The following is a 25,001-nucleotide window of genomic DNA, read 5'->3' on the forward strand; positions in this document are numbered from 1 at the left end:
AACATATTATTTAATCATGAATCCATGATTTTGCAGGTTTACATTGCTTCTTCCATTGAAAGTACGATGAGAAAATTCAGCACTGTCCATGTGTCATGGAGCACATTTTTACAATGGAGTCCTTTGTTTGTCACAGCATAACTCTTGAATTAGTGGCAAACAATTACGAATTTCATGATGAATCTGATAAAGTTATCTCTGAAGAAGCTGCTCTCAAAATAAATAAATCCCTATGAAATAAATAAATCCCTATGAAATAAATAAATCCCTATGAAAATCAATTCTCCATCTCAGATGTTTTCTCAGTGCAAATAGAATATTTTTTTAAAAGCTGTTATATTAGATTGCATAAAATCATTGAAATTGAAATTGGAGAAGCGCCAATTGCCATTCATGTTCTTGTCCAGTGGTAAGTCCAACCAAAGCTAACCTTCTATCAATAGCAAAGTTCTAAGCTTGCTTTCTGCTAACAAATTTGCGAAAGTCCAACTTAGCAAACAGGCTTGGTGCACGTTTGTTATTCGTCGGTCTATGCACATTGCACATCTTTTCCTGGTGAAGAGGACTTCAAACAAGCTCACACTGGTCCACGTTCTGCAGCTACCCACCACGGTGGATTCAAAGCCCTTAGGAACTTTGAAGTAACGTCAAAAGTACCTTCTACAAAATGTTTGGAAAGCACCAAAATTGAAATGTCTTGACTTCTCAGTTCGTTATCTGATAAATTCCTCTTCAGATAGATTGTATTCATCCTCATCATCCTCTGTATCTGGTAAGTTCCCCCACAGAAGAAAATCAACACCTGAAATTAAATGAGTTGCACTGTTAGTAGTTACATTTAATTTTCCCTTCAGTATTTTATACATCAAGATAAAAGTGACCTCACCACTAGTCACATCTTCCTATCTCCACCCTTATCTGCTTTCCACAGAGACCGCCCCCTCCGCAACTCCCTGGTCGACTCGTCCCTTCCCACTCAAATCACCTCCATCCCCAGGTACCTTCCCCTGCAACCGCAGGAGATGCAACACCTGTCCCTGTACCTCCTCCCTCGACTCCGTCCAGGATCCCCGTCAGTTCTTCCAGGTGAGGCAGAGGTTCACCTGCACTTCCTATTTCTAAAATCTGCCTATTTTAATGCTTTTATTGTTGGACTGTGGGTGACTGAATTTCGTCCAAAAAACGTGTTTTTTGGATGACAAATAAAGCTATCTTGAATCTTGAATCTTGAATCCATCCTCAGCTGCTGTATCCGCTGTTCTCAATGTGGGCTCCAATATATCGGTGAGACTAAGCGCAGGATGGGCGATCATTTCGCTGAACGCTCAATCTGCCTTCGCCTACACAATCTTCCGGTTTCCAAACATTTTAACTCTCCTTCCCATTCCCATGATGGCCTTTCTGGCCTGGGCCTCTTCCACTGTCAGAGTGAGACCACAAGCAAATTGGAGGAACAGCACCTCATATTTCACTTGGGCAGCTCAGGGTATGAACTTTCTCTAATTTCAGGTAACTCTTGCATCCCTCTCTCCACCCTCCTCCACCCTAGTTGCCCTACTAGTTCCACTGTTCGCATCTTTCAGTCCTCTCGTTATCACCTTTTCCACAGCCAACAATGGGCCATTGTGGGTTCCACCCTTCCTTGGTCATTCTGGCCTTTTCATACCTCCAGTTCCCTCCCCTTTACTTTCAGCCTGAAGGAGGGTCCTGACCCTAAACACCACACATCCTTTTTCTCTACAGATGCTGCCTGACCTGTTGTGTTACTCCAGTGCTTTGTGTCTATCTACACTATTATTATATATATTTTAATTCTGTATTTCACACCCGTACCACAGCCGGACGCAAATCTCCATCGGACGCACTACTCACATTCAGTGTTCTTCCTGTGATTCTCGTGCATTCTGTTGTCCTTCAGCCATCATGCCTCTATAGTTGTAGTTGTCCCCACCCCCCCAACCCCTTCACCCCATGATACATTCACTACTTCAAAATCAAGAAGTTAAATCCAACTGAAGAAGGGTTCCGGTCTGAAACGTCACCCATTCCTTCTCTCCAGAGATGCTGCCTGTCTCACTGAGTTACTCCTGTATTTGGTGTCTATCTTCAGTATAAACCAGCATCTGCAATTCCTTCCTTCTCCTGTGCACTTTTTATATTAACGTTCAATTAAAATATTCAAATTTGGGAATTTTGGACTAATAAGCAGTTTACAGATGGAGCTGAAACTTTGCGAAATGGTGATTAAAATAAGTGGAAATGGTATCCAAGATCCAAATGTTGCAACATTGTAAATATCTGGATTATGTCCAGATTTCAATGAAATGCTATTGAAACATTTGCAGGATCATTCCATTTCCATTTGCTCCAAACAAACTGGATGTTCCCATTCAATCACCTGCAAATTGAGAAAAGCTTTACTTGTGTTTTTACAGGTAGTACATTTATGGCTTTCAATGGATCAAATAAAATATTATTCTCTCTGCTCCACTGAGTTCCATTCACAACTTTGCCTCTTATCTCCTTATTGAATGCCTTAACTGCACATGGAAACTGTTGAGCTTTAAAACCCATGCTACACTCCAGCCTGGACTAAAGATGTCGTGTCATACAAGGATATCACTTGCAGGAAGGCACTACAGATGCTGGTTTAAACTGAAGATAGACGCAAAAAGCTGGAGTAACTACGCGGGTCAGACAGCATGTATGGAGAAAAGGAATAGGAGACGTTTCGGGTCGCTAAATGTCTTCTGTCTAAAGAAGGGTCTCAGCCCAAAAGGTCACCTCTTCCTTTTCTCCGGAGATGCTGTTTGACACGCTGAGTTACGCCAGCTATTTGTGTCTATCTCAGGGATATCATTTCACCAGTAATGGCAGACAACTGGGTATCCAGGAACATTGTGTATTGGAAGACAAGATGACAGTGGAAGGCATTATAACCAAGGCTAATTACCTTCCACCATCGAGAATTGGGAATTATTATTAATTGTTTTTGCGCCCATAAACGTTGCTATCAATTATAGTGCCCCGGCTCTCCCTGCTCAAAACACCAAGAGAACAAACTGCAGACTGGAGCTCCAACTGCGGGAGCCTGAGGACTTTAACAACGTGGAGCTCATGGTCCCAGGTTAGGGACCGACTTCGGGAGCTCCAAGCCGCAGGAGCTTCGATCGCCCCGACGCGGGAGCTTCGATCGCCCCGACGCGGGAGCTTCGATCGCCCTGACGCGGGAGCTTCGATCACCGGCTGCGGGAGCTTCGACCGCCCTGACGCAGGAGCTTCGATCGCCCCGACGCGGGAGCTTCGATCGCCCTGACGCGGGAGCTTCGATCGCCCTGACGCGGGAGCTTCGATCACCGGCTGCGGGAGCTTCGACCGCCCTGACGCAGGAGCTTCGATCGCCCCGACGCGGGAGCTTCGATCGCCCCGACACGGGAGCTTCGATCGCCCCGACGCAGGAGCTTCGATCGCCCCGACACGGGAGCTTCGATCGCCCTGACGCAGGAGCTTCGATCGCCCTGATGCGGGAGCTTCGATCGCCCTGACGCGGGAGCTTCGATCGCCCTGACGCGGGAGCTTCGACCACCGGCTGCGGATGGTTCGACTGCCCCGAGAGTAAAAGAGGAAGAAGTTTGGACTCTATTGCCTTCCGTCACAGTGAGGAACATGGGGAATCCGCTGTGGTGGATATTTCTGTTAACTATTATGTAGTTATGTATCTTGTTGCATTTTGTTTAGTATGGCTGTATAGTAATTCGAGTTTCACTGTACCTTAATTGGCACACGTGACAATAAACAGACCTTTGAACCTTTGATATTTGACAGGTTTTACACTTGGTTCCCCGTTCATTAATCATTTTTGCCAAGTGATTTATTCTATGCTCTCCACCAGCAATAAACCAACCAATAAAATAAAATAAACTCCAAGGAGTCACCCCAGCAGTAAGCAGCTTATTTCTCCTTGGAAATCCTGAAAGTGGGAACTGTTCATGGCTGGCCAGAAGTCCATTACTCAGAAAAAGAATTACAAACTTCTGAGATGTTGTGATACTGTCACACTTTTACATTACTATAAATAACCACAAAGATAAACGTTCGTGACAGTCTCAGAAATGTAATGCGATGTCAGTGGAAGCAATCATTGCTAAAGCAAATGGCTTGTCAAGATAACCAGGGGAGCAGGTAACAATACAGTGTGCAAACATTTAAATCTCTGAAATGCAATAATATTTAAAGTCGTGGTGACAGACAAAATAATATTCCACATTTTGATAAATAATAATTAGGCTGTCATCTCCCTGCACAGGTACAGCACGAGCTGCCTGGACAATAGAGGTGCTATTCTGCAGTTTTCCACACTTTAGTTTGACAATGTGCTTACCAGAAGAATCCAGTCTATTGACAGCATAGATCACCTGGCTGTGAAACATCCAGAAATGCCCATTGTTACAGGAAAGCAAACAAGACTTGCATGGGACGACCACATGGTAGCCAACGGCATTGCCACTGAAAGTAAGAAGAGCATGTTGACCATGCAAGATCTGTTTCAATGATGTTGCAAAAGATACTGCAATAATGTCCATTTACAGAAAGCTGCATCATGAACTTCTTGTCAGCAACAAACTGAAAATCAATGCTGAGCATCTATTCATTACATACTGGAAGCAGAATACATAATGAGAATATTAAAGCACACACTAAGGAAAACTAGATATTTTTAAATGCTCAGGGATCTTTGCCTTCATTTATAACCTCATAGGGTTGTATAATGTTAAATTAAGGTGGCACCGTGGTGCAGTGATGGAGCTGCTGCCCAACAGCACCAGAGACCTCAATTCCATTCTGACCTCGGGTGCTGTCCATACCGTTAGTGCGTTCTCCCTGTGACTGCGTGGGTTTCCTCCATTTGCTCCGGTTTCCTCCCACATTCCAAAGATGTGAAGGTTTGTAAGTTAATTGTCCTTTGTAAATTGTCCTTAGTGTGCAGGATGGAACTAGTGTACGGGCGATTGTTGGTTGGCATGGTTTCCATGGGTCGGGGGGGCATGTTTCTATGCTGTATCTCTGAACTAAACTATTACAGTGGAACCACTGCACAAAAGCAGCGGCAGAGACTCAAATTCAATCCTGACCTTGAGTGCTGTCTGTGTGGAGTTTGCACGCTCTACCTGTGTGCTCCGGTTTCCTCCCACATCCCAAAGACATGCAGGTGTGTAAGTTAATTGCCCTCTGTAAATTACCTCCAATATGTATGGCAAGTGGGATAACAGTTCTGGTGTGAATGGTTAATCAATGGTCAGCATGGACCCAGTGGGCCGAAAGGCCTATTTCCATGTTGTATGTCTAAACAAAACTAAATCACAAGGAAATGAAATAGTCCTTAACTTTGCAAAGAACTCCATACAGTTAAACAAGATATCATTCACTATCAAGTTATGCCTGATTGCTCAGCCTGCTAAGAGAATAAGACCAATTTGTGCCATTATGCATAGTTGAATAGCTATCCCCTACTCTCTATTCTTCTGTCTCCACCGCATCTGCTGGAAACAGGCCCTTCAACCCACTGATTCCACACCATCCAGCAATCACCCCATACACTAACACTATCCTACACACTGGGGACAATTATAATTGGCAGAAGCCAATTGACTTACAAACCTTCTTCATCAGTCTGAAGAAGGGTCTCGACCCGAAACGTCACCCATTCCTTCTCTCCCGAGATGCTGCCCGACTTGCTGAGTAACTCCAGCATTTTGTGAATAAATCGATTTGTACCAGCATCTGCAGTTATTTTCTTATATCTGACCTACAAACCTGTATGTCTTTGGGATGTGGGAGGAAACTGAAGCACCGGAGAAAACCCATGTGGTCACAGGGAGAACGTACAAACCTTGTAATAGACAGCAGCCATATTCCGAATCGAACCCGGGTCTCTTGCGCTCTAAGGTAGCAACTCTACTGCTGTGCCACCGCTGGCTGAGACACTGGGACAAGCCCGAGACCGCCAGCGCTGCTGTTTTGTGGACAAGACTGAGCTGCAGATAGAAGCCCTAGACGGCCAGAGCCTCCATTGAGGCCAAGACTGAGCAGTGGGGGCACGCCTGAGACCATTGTCTTTTACATGCCCACAGACAACAAGGAACTGCGCCCACACACAGAGGCAAAGACAGAGCCGCCAGGTTAAGCCTGAGACCTCCTCCTGAATCAAGGGTGAACTGCAGGGATAAGGCTGAGATCGCAGAGCCACCTCCTTGAAGCCCAAAGCTGAGCTGCCAGGATGAGCCTGAAACTGCCAGCACCTCCTCTTGAGCCAAGTGTGAACTGCCTGAGTTCGTCGTGCTCCTCCTTTGAGACAAGGACGAAGCTGGTCGGACATGCCTGAGGTTGTCAGTGTCTCCTCACATGCTCACTGACGATGAAGGATAGCGCCCCAACATGGACTTCATCGTTATAAAGGGAATTTGGAATATTGGACAATTTGGGGTATTGTGAGCAGTTTTGGGCCCCTTATCTGAGGAAGGATGTGCTGGCTATGGAGAAGGTCCAGAGGAGGTTTACAAGAATGATCCCAGTAATGCGTGTGTTCTCATATGATGAGCATTTGACGACACTGGGCCTGTACTCGCTGGAGTTTAGAAGGATGATGGGGGACCTAATTGAAACTTATCGAATAGTGAAAGGCCTGGATAGAGTGGATGTGGAGAGCATGTTTCCACTAGTGGGAGAGTCTAGGATCAGGGATCATAGCCTTAAAATAATTGGATGTTTCTTTAGGAAGGAGATGAGGAGCAATTTCTTTAGTCAGAGGGTGGTGAATCTGTGGAATTCTTTACCACAGAAGGCTGTGGAGGCCAAGTTAATGGATATTTTTAAGGCAGAGAAACCCGTGGTTTTTTGGCATAAACCTGCATCTACATTTATTTTATTGTCACTTAGTTCAGTTTAGTTGAGTTCAGTTTAGTTTAGAGCCACAGCGTGGAAACAGGCCCTTCGGCCCACCGGATCCACGCCGACCAGCCACATTAACACTATCCTACATACACTAGGGACAATTTGCATTTATAGAAAGTCAATTAACCTACAAACCTGTACATCTTTGGAGTGTGGGAAGAAACGGATGATCTCGGAGAAAACCCACGCGGTCATGGGGAGAACGTACAAACTCCGTACAGACAGCACCCGTAGTCAGGCTTGAATACGGGTCTCTGACGTTGCAAGTGCTGTAAGGCAACAACTTTACCGCTGCCCGTGTTACTTGGTTTTTTAGTTTACTTTAGAGTTCAAGCTGGAAGCAGGCCCTTTGGACCATCAAGTCCATGCTGCCCATCGATCACCCATTAGTGCTCTTAGCCTGCTTTTGCATCCTGTACACTAGGGGCAATTTACAGAAGTCAATTAACCTACAAACCTGCATGTCTTTGGAATGGGGAGGAAACCAGAACACCTGTAGGAAACCCACGAGGTCACAGGGAGAACGTACAGACTCTATGAGGCTTTATGAACTCCAGTTGCCATTTATCAGCGTATTTCTGCAGCTGATCTATATTCTGATGCCTCATCTGTTGGCATTCCTCACTAACTGAAACTCCACCAATAAAGGTGTCACCAGCAAACTTAGTCACCCACCCTTCAACATTTACGTCAGGTCATTTATATCACAAAGAGCAGAAGTGCCTTTACAGATCCCTGCAGAATTCCACTGGTCAAAGATCTCCAGCAAGAATATCTACATTTGACCACAACCCTCTGTCTTAAGCCAGTTCTGAAGATAGACACAAAAAGCTGGAGTAACTCAGTGGGACAGGCAGCATCTCTGGAAAGAAGGAGTGGGTGATGTTTCGGGTCAAGACCCTTCTTCAGCTTTTTGTGTCTATCTTTGGTTTAAACCAGCATCTGCAGTTCCTTCTTACACATTAAGCCAGTTCTGAACCAAGTCATCATGAATCCTGTACATTTTAACCTTCTGTCACCATTGTGTGTACGCAGAAGAATGAATGAAAGTTATTACTTGGTTATTACCATAGTTGAATAGTCTGCCAGTACACATGAAAAATGTATAGTGGAGGATAGCCAGTACCAAACAGCAAGTAAGCTGGAAGGAAGCAGAGGATGATGGTAGAAGGTTGGTCTTCGGACTGGAGGCCTGTGACTAGTGGTGTGCCTCAGAGTTTGGTGCTGGGGCCCTTATTGTCATTTATATCAATGATGTGGATGAGAAAGTACAAGGAACGATTAGTAAGTTTGCCGATGAATCTAAAGTGGGAAGTATTTTAGATAGTGAAGATGGTTACCACAAAATTGCACCAGGATCTTGATTGATTGGCCAGGTGGGCTGAGGAACGGTTAATGGAGTTTAATACAAATAAAGGCGAGGTGTTGTATTTTGTGATGTTTAACCAGGGCATGACCTACACAGTGAATGGCAGGGTTCTGGGGAGGGTTGTTGAGGTGAGGGAACTAGGAGCACAGGTACATGGTTCTTTGAAAGTGGCCTCACAGGTAGATCGGCTGGTCAAGAAGGCTCTCATCAGTCAGAATATTGAGTATAGTTGAAATGTTGTGTAACAGTTATACAAGACATTGGTCAGGACATTGGAGTATTATGTTCAGTTTTGGTCACCTTGTAATTGGAAAGATGTTGTTAAGCTGGAAAGGGTGCAGGGAATATTAATGAGGATGTTGCCAGAACTCGAAGGCCTGAGCTATTGGGGAGGTTGGGCAGGCTAGGACTTTAATCCTTGGAGCGCAGGAGGATGAGGGGTGATCTTATAGAGGAACATAAGATCATGCAAGGAAATGAAGAACCAGAGGACATAGGTTTAAGGTGTGGGGCAGAAAATCTCAAAAGAACCAGGGTGGAAACTTTTTTTTTTTACACAAAGGGTGGCTGGTTTGTGGAATGAGCTACTAGAGGATGTTGTTAAGGCAGGTACTATCACAATGCGTAAAGGACATTTGGACAGGTACGTGGATAGGATAGATTTAGAAAGGTATGGGCTAAACGCAGGCAGGTGAGACTGGCGGATATGTGGCAGGCAGGTGAGACTAGTGGATACGTGGGCAAGTTGGGCCAAAGGACCTGCTTCCACACCTTATCAATGGACAAAGGGTGCAGGAGTAGGCCATTCGGCCCTTCGAGCCAGCATCGCCATTCAATGTGATCATGGCTGATCATTCTCAATCAGTACCCCGTTCCTGCCTTCTCCCCATACCCCCTGACTCCGCTATCCTTAAGAGCTGTATCCAGCTCTCTCTTGAATGCATTCAGAGAATTGGCCTCCAATGCCTTCTGAGGCAGAGAATTCCACAGATTCACAACTCTCTGACTGAAAAGGTTTTTCCTCATCTCAGTTCTAAATGGCCTACCCCTTATTCTTAAACTGTGGCCCCTTGTTCTGGACTCCCCCAACATTGGGAACATGTTTCCTGCCTCTAACGTGTCCAACCCCTTAATAATCTTATACGTTTCGATAAGATCTCCTCTCATCCTTCTAAATTCCAGTGTATACAAGCCTAGCCGCTCCAGTCTTTCAACATATGACAGCCCCGCCATTCCGGGAATTAACCTAGTAAACCTACGCTGCACGCCCTCAATAGCAAGAATATCATTTCTGATATATATGGCAATGAAATACTTTGGATTCTTTCAGCATGCCTTATGTCTATCCAAGTGGTTGTATGAAATTCAATGCAGTGCAATGGGCAGTGGTGGCGTTGCTGCTTTACAGCGCCAGAGACTTGGGTTCGATCCTGACTACGGGTGCTGACTGCGTGGGGAATTTGTACATTCTCCCCAGGTGCTGCCTGTACAGAGTTTGTAGGTTCTCACCAGGTGCTCCGGTTTCCTCCCACACTCCAAAGATGTACAGGTTTGTAGGTTAATTGGCTTTGGTAAATATTGTAAATTGGCCCTAATGTGTAGCGTGTGCTAGTGTAATAAGGTTTGATGGTTGCCGCAGACTCGATGGGCTGAAGGACCTGTTTCCGCACCATATCTCTATATTCCAGCAGGCTTCCATTCAGGTTTTCAGTATTTGTATGGAATCTGCACATTCTTCCTGTAACAAACTGGACTACTGGACTACCTCAGAGTTTTCTGGTTCCCACACTTCCTAAAGATGTACGGGTCGGAAAGTTAATTGTCTACCAAGATTGATATATTGGTTTATTATTGTCACGTGCATGGATGTACAGTGGAAAACTTTATTTTGCATGTTATCCTGTGCAGTTATACCATAGATGTATATGAATAAAGAATGCAGAACATAATGTTACAGTTTCAGAGAAAGTGCAGTTTAAAAAAAGTGCAAGGACTGCTACAAGGAAGATTGGAAGATGCCTAGTGGATGAGAGTTCGATTGAAGAGTGATGGGGAAGTCAAGAGTGGGGGAGAGATTGTTCTTGAATCTGGTGGTGCGTGCTTTCAAGGTTTTATAAATTTTGCCACGTGGGAGAGGGGGAAAGAAAGGAAAAAGAAAAAGATAAAGGAAAGACGTAAGTGGTCCGTGGTTATGCTGGCTGCTTTCCTGATGCAGGGTGAAGTATAGGTGGAATCAATGAGGAGGGGGGGGATGGTTTGTGTGATGAACTGGGCTGCATTCACAACTCAGCAGTCATGGGCAGAATAGCTGCCAAACCAAAATGGGAAGCACCCAGATAGAATGCTTTCTATCGTCATCTGGAGAATTTGGTAAGAGTCATTGAAGACATTCTGAATTTCCATTGCCTTCTGAGGAAGTAGAGGCAGGCGTTAGTATGCTTTCTTGGTCTAATATGAACATGATTGGATCAGATCTTTGGTGCAGGTGGGAGAATGAATGAGCATGTGGGAGTGGACAGGTTACAGGGAAGTAAGGGGGGGGGCTGGGATTCATGGGATTATTTGAAAAGTCAGCATAGATTCAATGGACAAAATGAAGATTTTTTTATATTTTAAGAATGCATGTGAAAATTTATTTCCTCAAGTGTGCGGTAAGGGTGGTTCTTTGGTCTTCTGACTGAGATCAAAAGATCAAAAGCATCGAGTAAGTTGACACCTAAATTTTTCTAATGAAAGTAAAAGACAAATGAGCAGATCTCTCTTACGTTAGGGGATTAGGGGTAATGGAACAGAGAAAACTAGATAGTTTAAATGTGGTATAAGAAAATAACTGCAGATGCTGGTACAAATCGATTTATTCACAAAATGCTGGAGTAACTCAGCAGGTCAGGCAGCATCTCGGGAGAGAAGGAATGGGTGACGTTTCGGGTCGAGACCCTTCGCATCAGTCTGAAGAAGGGTCTCGACCCGAAACGTCACCCATTCCTTCTCTCCCGAGATGCTGCCTGACCTGCTGAGTTACTCCAGCATTTTGTGAATAAATAGTTTAAATGTGGACCAGCTATGACCTAATTGAAATATTGGAACAGCCTGAAATATCAGCACAGGGGTAGAGTTGTTGCCTCACTGCATCAGAGACCATGTGTGCTGTATGGACGGAGTTTGTACGTTCTCTCCGTGACCAAGTGTGTTTTCTGCAGGTGCTGCAGTTTCCTCCCACATCTCATAGATGCACAGGACAATTGGCTTCTGTAAACTGCCCCTAGTGTGTAGGATGCGTAAGTGGGGGAACATAGAACCATTGTGCAGGTTGGCGAGGACAGTGGTGTGTAGGCCCTGTATCCATGGTGTATCTACAAACTCCTTCAGGATCCTGATAGCATTCTCTTATATTTACCTGCCTTAATAAATCTGGTAGAATTACTGTGACTTCAGTTGAAGATTAGGCAATTTAGTTACTCTTGTCGTGTGGCAAAATCAGAATCCAGACATTTTATTCCTCCAGTGCGATTCATTTGAGATTTGAAATTACAGATAAAAACAGACTTACCATTTTAAACATGCAATATCCTTTATTTTACACTTGCAGCTTTCTGTGGAGTAGCAATTCCCAACAAAGTCCACAGCCCTATAATTTAGAAGAAGTCAGCATAAGGTAACAGCAGCAATCTGCGTCAGTCAGTGGGGCATGCCCACCACGCCCCTAGTCCATAGCTGCAATCTGCGTCAGTCAGTGGGGCATGCCCACCACGCCCCCAGTCCATAGCTGCAATCTGCGTCAGTCAGTGGGGCATGCCCACCACGCCCCCAGTCCATTCTACCAGTATTCACAGCAGAATAACAACTAGATCAACACTAGGGATATCTGCTGGGAATAATTTAAATTGTCTCACGCAGGATAATAGTACCGGTGATAGACACAAAATGCCGGAGTAGGTCAGCGGAACAGGCATCACCTTTAGGTAGGAGGAATGGGTGACATTTCGGGTCGAAACCCTTCTTCAGCCTGACAGTCAGGGGAGAGGGAGACACAGAGATAAGGAAGTGTGAGAACGAGACATCAAAGGGGATTGTTAGCTAGGAGAAGGTGATAATAGACAATAGGTGCAGGAGTAGGCCATTCGGCCCTTTGAGCCAGCACCACCATTCACTGTGATCATGGGTGATCATCCACAATCAGTACCCCGTTCCTGCCTTCTCCCCATATCCCTTGACTCTGCTATCACTATCTAACTCTCTCCTGAAAGCATCCAGAGAATCGGCCTCCACTGTCTTCTGAGGCAGAGAATTCCACAGATTCACAACTCTCTGGGTGAAAAAGTTTTTCCTCAACTCCGTTCTAAATGGCCCACCCCTTATTTTTAAACTATGGCCCCTGGTTCAGGACTCCCCCAACATCAGGAACATGTTTCCTGCCTCTAGCGTGTCCAATCCCTTAATAATCTTATATGTTTCAATAAGATCCCCTCTCATCCTTCTAAATTCCAGTGTAAACTAGCCCAGTCGCTCCATTCTTTCAACATATGACAGTCCCGCCATCCCGGGGATTAACCTCGTGAACCTACGCTGCACTCCCTCAATAGCAAGAATGTCCTTCCTCAAATTAGGAGACCAAAACTGTACACAATATTCCAGGTGTGGTCTCACCAGGGCCCTGTACAACTGCAGAAGGACCTCTTTGCTCCTATACTCAACTCCTTGTGTTACGAAGGCCAACATGCCATCAGCTTTCTTTATTGCCTGCTGTACCTGCATGCTTACTTTCAGTGACTGATGTACAAGGACACCCTGATGTACAAGAAACTTCCCCTCTCCCTAACATGACAGCATTCAGATAATAATCTGCCTTCCTGTTCTTGCCACCAAAGTGGATAACCTCACATTTATCCACATTAAATGAGGCGTATAGAGACAAAATGTAATCAAGGGGGCAGTTAGACTGATTGGAGAACTAGGAAGGGGGAGGGATGGAGAGAGGGGGAAAGTAAGGGTTACTTGAAGTTGGAGAAGGCAATGTTCATACCGCTGGGGTGTAAGCTACCCAAGCGAAATATGAGGAGCAGTTCCTCCAATTTGTGCTGGGCCGGTGGTCTTTTATACCGTTCCTGGGATTCCCAATTAGCAACCAACAATATCTCCTGGTGGGTCGACAATAGGTGGACACTCACTGTGAAGCAAGTATAAAGAGTAGAGGGTTTGGATAGTAGCCCTGGGTTTGCAGGTGTAAATAGAAGCACACCCAGTGAGGAGAACAGAAAAACATGGAAGTCATTTGCATTTTAGTAATAGTACAAACTCATGACGTTTTAATTCTGCACCTCAATATTTTGATAAAATAGAAAATGCTGGAAACTCAGCAGGTCAGGAAATTTGTCTGAAAAAATAAATAGACTTAATGTTTTGCGTTTAGGAACCTTTTTCAGAAGTAGGAAAGAGAAAGGAACAAGTTAGTTTGACGTTGCAGAGGTGGGATGGGAGGGATAAATAGGACAATGTTATATTAATGACAATATAAATAAAATATGACAATCAAATGACAATGTAAATAGGTAAATAGGGTTGAGGCTAAAGTTCTCACGGGGACAGGTTGTAAAGGTCCTTTGGTCAATGGGTTAATGGGAACAGCAAGAAGATGATAAAACAAACAAAAAACAATAAAATGTTTTGAATTCCAAGGCCATGGCTGTCCTAATGGAGGTAGAAAATGAACCAATATCCTAGATGGATGAGATACAGCAGAAATGGTCAGTGAAAATATTGTTTATGTTCTGAGCTGGAGGCAGAGAGATCTAGAAAGGGCAGAGATGGATCATGTTAAGATGAAAATAGGATGGAAAAGAGTTCAGATCTGCAGGAAACAGCATTTACGTAGTCCTCGACATACCCTAGAAAGACCTGCAAGGAAAAGCCCACATAGGACTGAAGCAAAAGCTGTTCCACATACCCACAAAAAGATGGATGTAGCTCAAGCCCATGCAAGTTCCCATAGCTATACCTATGGGCTGGGAAAGGGGAGTGGAGTTCAACCACAAGTTGTTCACTGAACTGTTGTGACGAGGTCAAAAGCAAACCAAAGGAACCAGCACCTCATCTTCCACACGGGGACATTGCAGCCTCTGGGTTCATTATTGAATGTTACACATTCAGGTAGCTCATCTTCTCTATACCTATCAGAATGGGCTAGTTCTGCAGCAAGATATCCATCGGTGATATTGGTCAGTTTTAGTTTTACTTCATGATCTCAGCCTGATATGCGAGCCATGTTCGGCGGTGTGCAGATCACAACACTATGCATTACAACTCTCGATCTGCTCCCACAAATCCATTGACCAGAGGACTTCTACAATGTATTCCTAGGGCAACTTTTGCCTTAACCTGTCACAGATGTCCCCATTATCCCCATTGTACTGGAGCCTACCAGGGCGAAGGCAATTCTGGATTTAGTGTTGTGTAATGATCCTGATCTGATAAGGGGACTAGAGGTAAAAGAGCCATTAGGAGGCAGTGATCACAACATGATAAGTTTTACTCTGCAAAGGGAAAGGCAGAAGGGAAAATCGGAAGTGTCGGTATTACAGTATAGCAAAGGGGATTACAGAGGCATGAGGCGGGAGCTGGCCAAAATTGATTGGAAGGAGGCCCTAGCAGGGAAGACGGTAGAACAGCAATGGCAGGTATTCCTGGGAATAATGCAGAGGTTGCAGGATCAATTTATTCCAAAGAGGTGGAAAGACTCTAAGGGGAGTAAGAGACACCTGTGGCTGACAAGGGAAGTCAGGGACAGCATAAAAATTAAGGAGAGGAAGTATAACATAGCAAAGAAGAGTGGGAAGACAGAGGATTGGGACTCTTTTAAAGAGCAACAAAAGTTAACTAAAAAAGCAATACGGGGAGAAAAGATGAGGTACGAGGGTAAACTAGCCAATAATATAAAGGAGGATAGCAAAAGTTTTTTTAGGTACGTGAAGAGGAAAAAAATAGTCAAGGCAAATGTGGGTCCCTTGAAGACAGAAGCAGGGGAATTTATTATGGGGAACAAAGAAATGGCAGACGAGTTAAACCGTTACTTTGGATCTGTCTTCACTGAGGAAGATACACACAATCTCCCAAATGTTCTAGGGGCCGGAGAACCTAGGGTGATGGAGGAACTGAAGGAAATCCACATTAGGCAGGAAATGGTTTTGGGTAGACTGATGGGACTGAAGGCTGATAAATCCCCAGGGCCTGATGGTCTGCATCCCAGAGTACTTAAGGAGGTGGCTCTAGAAATAGTGGAAGCATTGGAGATCATTTTTCAATGTTCTATAGATTCAGGATCAGTTCCTGTGGATTGGAGGATAGCAAATGTTATCCCACTTTTTAAGAAAGGAGGGAGAGAGAAAACGGGTAATTATAGACCAGTTAGTCTGACATCAGTGGTGGGGAAGATGCTGGAGTCAATTATAAAAGACGAAATTGCTGAGCATTTGGATAGCAGTAACGGGATCATTCCGAGTCAGCATGGATTTACGAAGGGGAAATCATGCTTGACAAATCTACTGGAATTTTTTGAGGATGTAACTAGGAAAATTGACAAGGGAGAGTCAGTGGATGTGGTGTACCTCGACTTTCAGAAAGCCTTCGACAAGGTCCCACATAGGAGATTAGTGGGCAAAATTAGGGCACATGGTATTGGGGGTAGGGTACTGACATGGATAGAAAATTGGTTGACAGACAGAAAGCAAAGAGTGGGGATAAATGGGTCCCTTTCGGAATGGCAGGCAGTGACCAGTGGGGTACCGCAAGGTTCGGTGCTGGGACCCCAGCTATTTACGATATACATTAATGACTTAGACGAAGGGATTAAAAGTACCATTAGCAAATTTGCAGATAATACTAAGTTGGGGGGTAGTGTGAATTGTGAGGAAGATGCAATAAGGCTGCAGGGTGACTTGGACAGGTTGTGTGAGTGGGCGGATACATGGCAGATGCAGTTTAATGTAGATAAGTGTGAGGTTATTCACTTTGGAAGTAAGAATAGAAAGGCAGATTATTATCTGAATGGTGTCAAGTTAGGAGGAGGGGGAGTTCAACGAGATCTGGGTGTCCTAGTGCATCAGTCAATGAAAGGAAGCATGCAGGTTCAGCAGGCAGTGAAGAAAGCCAATGGAATGTTGGCCTTCGTAACAAGAGGAGTTGAGTATAGGAGCAAAGAGGTCCTTCTACAGTTGTACCGGGCCCTGGTGAGACCGCACCTGGAGTACTGTGTGCAGTTTTGGTCTCCAAATTTGAGGAAGGATGTTCTTGCTATGGAGGGCGTGCAGCGTAGGTTCACTAGGTTAATTCCCGGAATGGCGGGACTGTCGTATGTTGAAAGGCTGGAGCGATTGGGCTTGTATACACTGGAATTTAGAAGGATGAGGGGGGATCTTATTGAAACATATAAGATAATTAGGGGATTGGACACATTAGAGGCAGATAACATGTTCCCAGTGTTGAGGGAGTCCAGAACAAGGGGCCACAGTTTGAGAATAAGGGGTAGGCCATTTAGAACGGAGATGAGGAAGAACTTTTTCAGTCAGAGGGTGGTGAAGGTGTGGAATTCTCTGCCTCAGAAGGCAGTGGAGGCCAGTTCGTTGGATGCTTTCAAGAGAGAGCTGGATAGAGCTCTTAAGGATAGCGGAGTGAGGGGGTATGGGGAGAAGGCAGGAACGGGGTACTGATTGAGAGTGATCAGCCATGATCGCATTGAATGGCGGTGCTGGCTCGAAGGGCTGAATGGCCTACTCCTGCACCTATTGTCTATTGTCTATCCCATCTATCCCACCCTCTCCCACCTGCTTTGCAACTTAAAATCAACAATTTTCTATCTTCCCCGGTTACTTTGTAGGTTAGGTTCTATCATCCGGCAGAAGGAACAGGAGCCTGAAAACCATGACTACCAGGTTCAAGAATACCTTCTTCCCAGCAACCATCAGGCTATTAAACACTGCACAACATTCACCTCAGCTACGATGAACTTCTCTGAACTGGGTCTTATTGCTTGTGCTTTTTGCACGACTATTACAATTATTAATTTATTGATTTTTAAAATTATTATATTTGTCTGTGTGAATTGCATTTACAGACATGTTGAGATGTGACAAGTAGGAATTTAATTGTTCCTTTGTCAGTACATCCGAGAATTAAACACTCTTGGGTATGCTTAAGAAATGTCAAGCCATCCAAAGCATTTAGTTCCATTCTGATGCTGGATGAGGAGAGTTATGGCTCTTAACTCCCCTAACACTTATTCTTGTTCTGAGTGTCTTACTGCCCAGCCAGAGGAACACTTAGCACATAGTCAAAGGTGAATAACCACTGTCTTTTTCTCAGGCTAGGGAAATCTAAAACTAGAATGCATCGGTTTAATGTGAGAGAGGAAAGATTTTAAAGGAACCTGAGGGGCAACGTTTTCACACATAATGTGGTGCATATGAGGAACAAGCTGTCAATAGACAATAGACAATAGGTGCAGGAGAAGTCCATTCGGCCCTTCGAGCCAGCACCACCATTCAATGTGATCATGGCTGATCATTCTCAATCAGCACCTTATTCCTGCCTTCTCCCCATACCCCCTGACTCCGCTATCCTTAAGAGCTCTATCTAGCTCTCTCTTGAATGCATTCAGAGAATTGGCCTCCACTGCCATCTGAGACAGAGAATTCCACAGATTTACAACTCTCTGACTGAAAAGGTTTTTCCTCATCTCCGTTCTAAATGGCCTACCCCTTATTCTTAAACTGTGGACCCTGGTTCTGGACTCCCCCAACATTGGGAACATGTTTCCTGCCTCTAAAATGTCCAACCCCTTAATAATCTTATACCTTTCGATAAGATCCCCTCTCATCCTTCTAAATTCCAGTGTATACAAGCCTAGTCGCTCCAGTCTTTCAACATATGACAGTCCCGCCATTCTGGGAATTAACCTAGTAAACCTACGCTGCACGCCCTCAATAGCAAGAATATCCTTCCTCAAATTTGGAGACCAAAACTGCACACAGTACTCCAGGTGCGGTCTCACTAGGGCCCTGTACAACTGCAGAAGGATCTTTTTGCTCCTATACTCAACTCCTCTTGTTATGAAGGCCAACATTCCATTGGCTTTCTTCACTGCCTGCTGTACCTGCATGCTTCCTTTCAGTGACTGGTGCAATAGGACACCCAGATCTCATTGTACGTCCCCTTTTCCTAACTTGACACCATTCAGATAATAATCTGCCTTCCTATTCTTACCACCATAGTGGATAACCTCACACTTGTCCACATTAAACTGCATCTGCCATGCATCCGCCCATTCACACAACCTGTCCAAGTCACCCTGCAACCTCATAGCATCTTCCTCACAGTTCACACTACCACCCATCTTTGTATCATCTGCAAATTTGTTAATGGTACTTTTAATCCCTTCATCCAAGTCATTAATGTATATTGTAAATAGCTGCGGTCCCAACACCGAGCCTTGCGGTACCCCACTAGTTACTGCCTGCCATTCTGATAGGGACCCATTTATCCCCACTCTTTGCTTTCTGTCTGTCAACCAATTTCCTATCCTTGTCAGTACCCTGCCCTTAATACCATGTGCTCTAATATTGCCCACTAATCTCCTATGTGGGACCTTGTCGAAGGCTTTCTGAAAGTTAAGGTACACCACATCCACCGGCTCTCCCCTGTCAATTTTCCTAGTTACATCCTCAAAAAATTCCAGAAGATTAGTCAAGCACAATTTCCCCTTTGTAAATCCATGCTGACTCGGAACGATCCTGTTACTGCTATCCAAATGCTCCGCAATTTCGTCTTTTATAATTGACTCCAGCATCTTCCCCACCACTGATGTCAGACTAACTGGTTTAAATTTCCCGTTTTCTCTCTCCCTCCCTTCTTAAAAAGTGGGACAACATTAGCTTCCCTCCAATCCACAGGAACTGATCCTGAATCTATGGAACATTGGAAAATGATCACCAATGCGTCCACAATTTCAAGAGCCACCTACTTAAGTACCCTGGGATGCAGACCATCAGGCCCAGTGGATTTATCAGCCTTCAGTCCCATCAGTCTACCCAACACCATTTCCTGCCTAATGTGGATTTCCTTCAGTTCCTCCATCACCCTAGGATCTCTGGCCACCAGAACATCTGGGAGGTTGCTTGTATCTTCCTTAGTGAAGATAGATCCAAAGTACCGGTTCAACTCGTCTGCCATTTCCTTGTTCCCCATAATAAATACCCCCGCTTCTGTCTTCAAGGGACCCACATTTGCCTTGACTATATTTTTCCACTTCACATACCTAAATAAGCTTTTACTATCCTCCTTTATATTTTTGGCTAGCTTACCCTCGTTCCTCATCTTTTCTCCCCGTATTGCTTTTTTAATTATCTTCTATTGTTCTTTAAAAGAGTCCCAATCCTCTGGTTCCCACTCTTCTTTGCTATGTTATACTTTTATTTTATTTTTATACTGTCCTTGACTTCCCTTTCCTTCTCCCTCTCAATTTGTAGAGTAAAACCTATCATATTGTGATCGCTGCCTCCTAATGGCTCTTTTACCTCGAGTCCCCTTATCAGATCAGGTTCATTACACAACACTAAATCCAGAATTGCCTTCTTCCTGGTAGGCTCCAGTACAAGCTGTTCTGAGAATCCATCTCAGAGGCACTCCACAAACTCTCTTTCCGGGGGTCCATTACCAACCTGATTTTCCCAGTCTACCTGCATGTTGAAATCTCCCATAACCACCGTAGCATTACATTTGTGACATGCCAATTTTAGCTCTTGATTCAACTTGCACCCTATGTCGAGGCTACTGTTTGGGGACCTGTAGATAACTCCCATTATGGTCTTTTTACCCTTACAATTCCTCATTTCTATCCATACTGATTCTGCATCTCCTGATTCTATGTCACCCCTTGCAAGGGAGTGAATATCATTCCTTACCAACAGAGCGACCCCACCCCCTCTCCCCACCTGTCTGTCTTTTCTATACGTTGTGTACCCCAGAATATTCAGTTCCCAGCCCTGGTCCTCTTGTAGCCATGTCTCTGTGATTCCCACAACATCATACTTGCCAATGTCTAACTGAGCCTCAAGCTCATCCACTTTATTTTTTATAGTTTGCGCATTTAAATACAACACTTTAACTTCGGTATTCACTTCCCCTCTCACACCGGTCACAATTAGCCCTGACCTTACTCTCTTATCCCATCTAGAACTTCCCTCCCCATTCATTCGAGAGACCTTTGCAATTTCTCCTGTATTCGCTTCCCCTTTAACTCCATCTTCATATTCCCAATTTGTCAACCCCTCCCCCCCACTACTTAGTTTAAAGCCACACGTGTAGCACTAGCAAACCTGCCTGCCAGAATGTTGGTCCCCCTGCTGTTAAGGTGTAACCCATCCCTTTTGTACAGGTCACCCCTACCCCAGAAGAGATCCCAGTGGTCTAGAAATCTAAACCCCTGCTCCCTGCACCAGCCCCTCAGCCATACATTCGTATCCCCGATATCTCTGTTCCTGCCCTCACCAGCACAAGGTATAGGTAGCAGTCCAGAGATAACCACCCTCGACGTCCTACTTCTCAGTCTTCTTCCTAACTCTCTAAACTCACGTTGCAGTATCTCCTTCCTCTTCCTCCCGACGTCGTTCGTGCCCACATGCACAACTACTTCCGGTCGATCGCCTTCCCTCGCTAGGATGTTCTGAAGCCGCCCCATGATGTCTTGAACCCTGGCACCAGGGAAGCAACCGACCATCCTCGAGTCCCGCCTGTCGCCACAGAATCTACTGTCCGTACCTCGGACAATGGAGTCACCCACTACTATGGCTCTTCCTGACTTCGGTCTGCCCGGTCGAGTCTCCTTGCCTGGGTTAGAGCCACCAATCTGTCCGGCGCTCGGACTGGAAGCGTCTTCTGCCCCAACAGCTCTCAAGAGGGTGTACCTGTTTGCAATAGGCACAGCCACCGGGGTCTCCTGTAGTCCACGTTCACTCCCCTTTGAAACGGTCTCCCACCTTCGCTCGACCTGGACCCTTGGAGTGACAGCCTCACAGTAGGTCCTGTCCAGGAAACTCTCGCATTCCCGGATGGCCCTGAGGTCATCCAGCTGCTTTTCCAACTCCGCCACACATCCATTCAGGAGCTGCACCTGGACACAGTTCTTGCAGGTGTAGCTCCCAGAAGCTCCAGCGGTGTCCCTACCTTCCCACATTCTGTAGGAAACACACTGCACCAACTTGTCCGCCATTACTTTAGTGTCTAAAAACAAATCAGGCTCAAAAGCAAGTGTAACCTCCTCACCTCAGCCTCCTCGCTGAAGACTCGCAGCCAAAGACTTGCACTTTTCTCACAGGGCACTTCCCTCAACAGGGCTGCACCTGGACAGGGCTGCACCCCTTGTGCAAGCCTTGCTTATATCAGCCACTAATTTGACTAATTGGGGATGTCAAAGGAATAATAGAAGTGGGTACAGTTGTGGCATTTAAAAGACAGTTGGAAATGGTTTGCAGAGGCATGGACCAAGTGGAGGACTAGTCTGAAGAAGGGTCTCGACCTGAAACATCACCCATTCGTTCTCTCCAGAGATGCTGCCTGACCTGCTGAGTTACTCCAGCGTTTTGTGTCTATCTTCAGGTGTAGGACCAGCTCGGTTACGCAACTTGGTCACACTGGAGTGGGGCCAATGGTCTGATTCTGTGTTAAATCACTCTCTGACTATTACTAATGAAATGTAAAATCAAGAGGGGAACAGATAGGGTGAATGTAGAGGGATGGGAGAGGAGAGAGGTCGGGAGGAGAGGGAACCAGGGTCGGGCCGACCGCGCTCTCGAGGTCAGCTGCGGGAAGCTCCCCAGGGAACAAAGATGGACGGGTGATGAGGGGACATTGGTTGCTGGACGACCAAGGCAAGGCGGTGACTGGAGGCCCTACAGCAGCCTGGGGCTCGCCTGAATCGGGCACCACTCTTGACAACTGGAGCGTGGACTGGACTTGGAAAATGGCGCCAAACATGGCACCTAGCATGTGGGCTCAGTAGACTATTACTGTACAACTGCTAATCTGGAGTGGCATGGTGATGCTCCACTGGACTGATTATAGGAAAATAATTTCACTGCACGTTTGCATTTTGCAGGTGTGACAATAAACCACCATTAATCAGGAATCCCAGTCAGTATTATGGTCAAGGAGTTGCTGAAAGTCCTGACGCGTATGCAGGTAGACAAATCTCCCAGGCCTGACCAGATATGTCCGAGGACACTGTTGGAAACTAGAGAGGACATTGCAGGAGCGCGGCTGAAATTGACAAGTCATCGTTAAATAAAGGCCGGGCGACTGGAGGGAGGCAAATGTTGTGCCTCTATTCAAGAAGGACTGCAAGGAAAAGGCTGAGAACTACAAGCCAGTGAGCTTAACATCTGTAATTGGAAAGTTACTAGAGAGTATTCGAAGGGATAGGATATACATTTACCAAGTTGGACAAGGGAGAGGTTGAGCAGGCTAGGAATCAACCTAATTGGAGCGCAAGAGGATGAGATGATCTTATAGAGGTTTAAGAAGGGTCTGAAGAAAGGTCTCGACCCGAAACGTCGCCCATTCCTTCTCTCCTGAGATGCTGCCTGACCTGCTGAGTTATTCAGTCTGAAGAAGGGTCTCGACCCGAAACGTTGCCCATTCCTTCAGGAAACTGAGAGGTAACTTTTTCTCACAAAGGGTGGTGGATGTATGGAATGACCTGCCGGAGGAGGTAGTTGAGGCAGGGACTATTGCCAATGTTTAAAAAACATTCCGATAGGTACATGGATGGAACTGGTTTAGGGGGATATGGGTCAAACACGGGTAGGTAGGAAGAGTGTAGATGGGACATGTTGGTCGGTGTGGGCAAGTTGGACCATAGGGTCTGTTTCCAAACTGTACAAGATGGGACATTTTTTTCAGAACCCAAAGGGGCAATTTTGTCACACAGAGTGGTGGTGACAAGGGACACACTACTGGTACTAGAACACCATTTAAAATACATCTGGACAGGAGAATGGATAGAAAAGGTTTTGAAGGACATGGGCCAAATGTAGGCAGGTGGGACTGGCACCTTCGTTGGCATGGACAGGTTGGCCTGATGGGCCGATCTCTGTGATGTATGACCCTGGGACTCTAAAAATGTTAACATTGTAAATTCCTAACCAATGCTGATCACGTTATTAAGCATAAAAAGATGAAGGAGCCATTACATAGAATTTAGAGCAGAGATAACAGACCATTAGGCCTAGCCAGTCTATGTTGTTTTTTATACTACACACAGTTCTCCACACAGCTTGAACTGTATCCGTTAGATTCACAATAATCTATTCCTTCCTCTCGCATGTTGCCCTTTAAAATCGAATCTGCGATTTGCTTTAATTACGCCCTGGGGCAGGGAATTTGTGTCTTCCAAAAGCGTGCACAACAGCAGAAACTGAGCAAAGTCACGGTCTGATCCTTACCTTGTAGGGGGGAAATCAGTGGAGTAAAGTTCCACTTCAGCATCGGACAGCAGGACTGCCTTCATACCTCGGGCACACAAGATATGGTCGCAGAACTTGCAGCACAACAAGGTGACAAGTTTGTTTTTAAAAGTCAGCATTGACATCTCTGTCTGTTGGGAGAAATGGATGGGAAAATGTCAAAAACCTTTTCAATATTTGCTTCTCTCTCTCTCTCTCTCTGCGAATAATCAGCGCGAAATGCAAGTCTTCAATTCCTAAACTTGATCACCCATAATATCATTGCATTCGGGAAAGGATTGACGTTATGTGTAGCTGCACAAAGCCAATCTTCAAACACACCACTATTTCCTGTAATTAAGCACCGTTTACATCAACCCATCCTCAAATGTCTACCAAGAATCTTTCGCCGTGCATTACATTAAAGTTAACAAACATTGTCTCCCCTTCAACTTCACATGAAGCTCGCGTGTTGATCAGGGCCGTCTTAACGCATGGGCCTGATGGGCACTTGCCCAGGGGCCCACGAGCATAGGGGCCCCATGCTGATCTGTGTATGTTAAGTGACTTGCAATAAATAAATACTACTTTAAAAATGTAGGTTGAATAAGTGCTTTTTTCGCAACATTTTCGGTCCCTAAGTGCTTCTCACAGCAATCCGTAAGTGCTTTTCGCAACAATGTAGCACCCTAAGTCCATCGCTAAGTGCTTTTCGGTAAGTGTTTTTCGCCGGCACGACAGGGGGGACGACTGGTAGGGAAAGGGGGGTGGGGAGAGTAACGGTGGGGGCGACGGGGAGGGTGGGAGGAGGAGAGAGTGGGGGTGGGAGGAGGCAGAGTGGGACTGGGGAGGGGGACAGCAAGGGTGGGGGTTGTTGGTGGGGGGGAAGAGAGAGTGGGGGAAATGGGGGTGCTGGGGAAAGGGGGGTGGCAGAGAGTAACAGTTGGTCTGGGGGAGAGAGAATGGGGGGGTCTGAGAATGGGCACTGGGGAGGGGGACAACAGGGGTCGTGAAATTGTGTTTAGGATTTTTCTTCAGAGCCCCACTCATGCACTCCATTCCCCCCTTAATCCCCCTTAAAACTCCCCCAGACCTGTGCTGCATTAACTTAAATTGGTTTCAGGGTTGTTTTTTTTAAGAGCCCCACTCACCCACTCCATCCACACCCCCTCAACTCCACTTATCATCCCACC

The 25,001-nt window shown here is 45.5% G+C and overlaps 1 protein-coding gene across 1 annotated transcript; it reads right to left on the reverse strand.

Moving 5' to 3' along the window:
* Positions 1-713: 713 nt before the first annotated feature.
* LOC144605200 (protein FAM72A) lies at positions 714-23,954 on the reverse strand. Its single transcript, XM_078420295.1, has 4 exons — positions 23,809-23,954; positions 11,871-11,948; positions 4,382-4,506; positions 714-802 (listed from the first exon to the last, which is right to left on the reverse strand). The coding sequence occupies exons 1-4, from the start codon at positions 23,952-23,954 to the stop codon at positions 714-716; spliced, it is 438 nt and encodes a 145-aa protein (XP_078276421.1).
* Positions 23,955-25,001: the final 1,047 nt, after the last annotated feature.

Source organism: Rhinoraja longicauda, chromosome 24, assembly GCF_053455715.1.
Source record: "Rhinoraja longicauda isolate Sanriku21f chromosome 24, sRhiLon1.1, whole genome shotgun sequence".
Taxonomy (NCBI): Eukaryota; Metazoa; Chordata; class Chondrichthyes; order Rajiformes; family Arhynchobatidae; genus Rhinoraja; species Rhinoraja longicauda.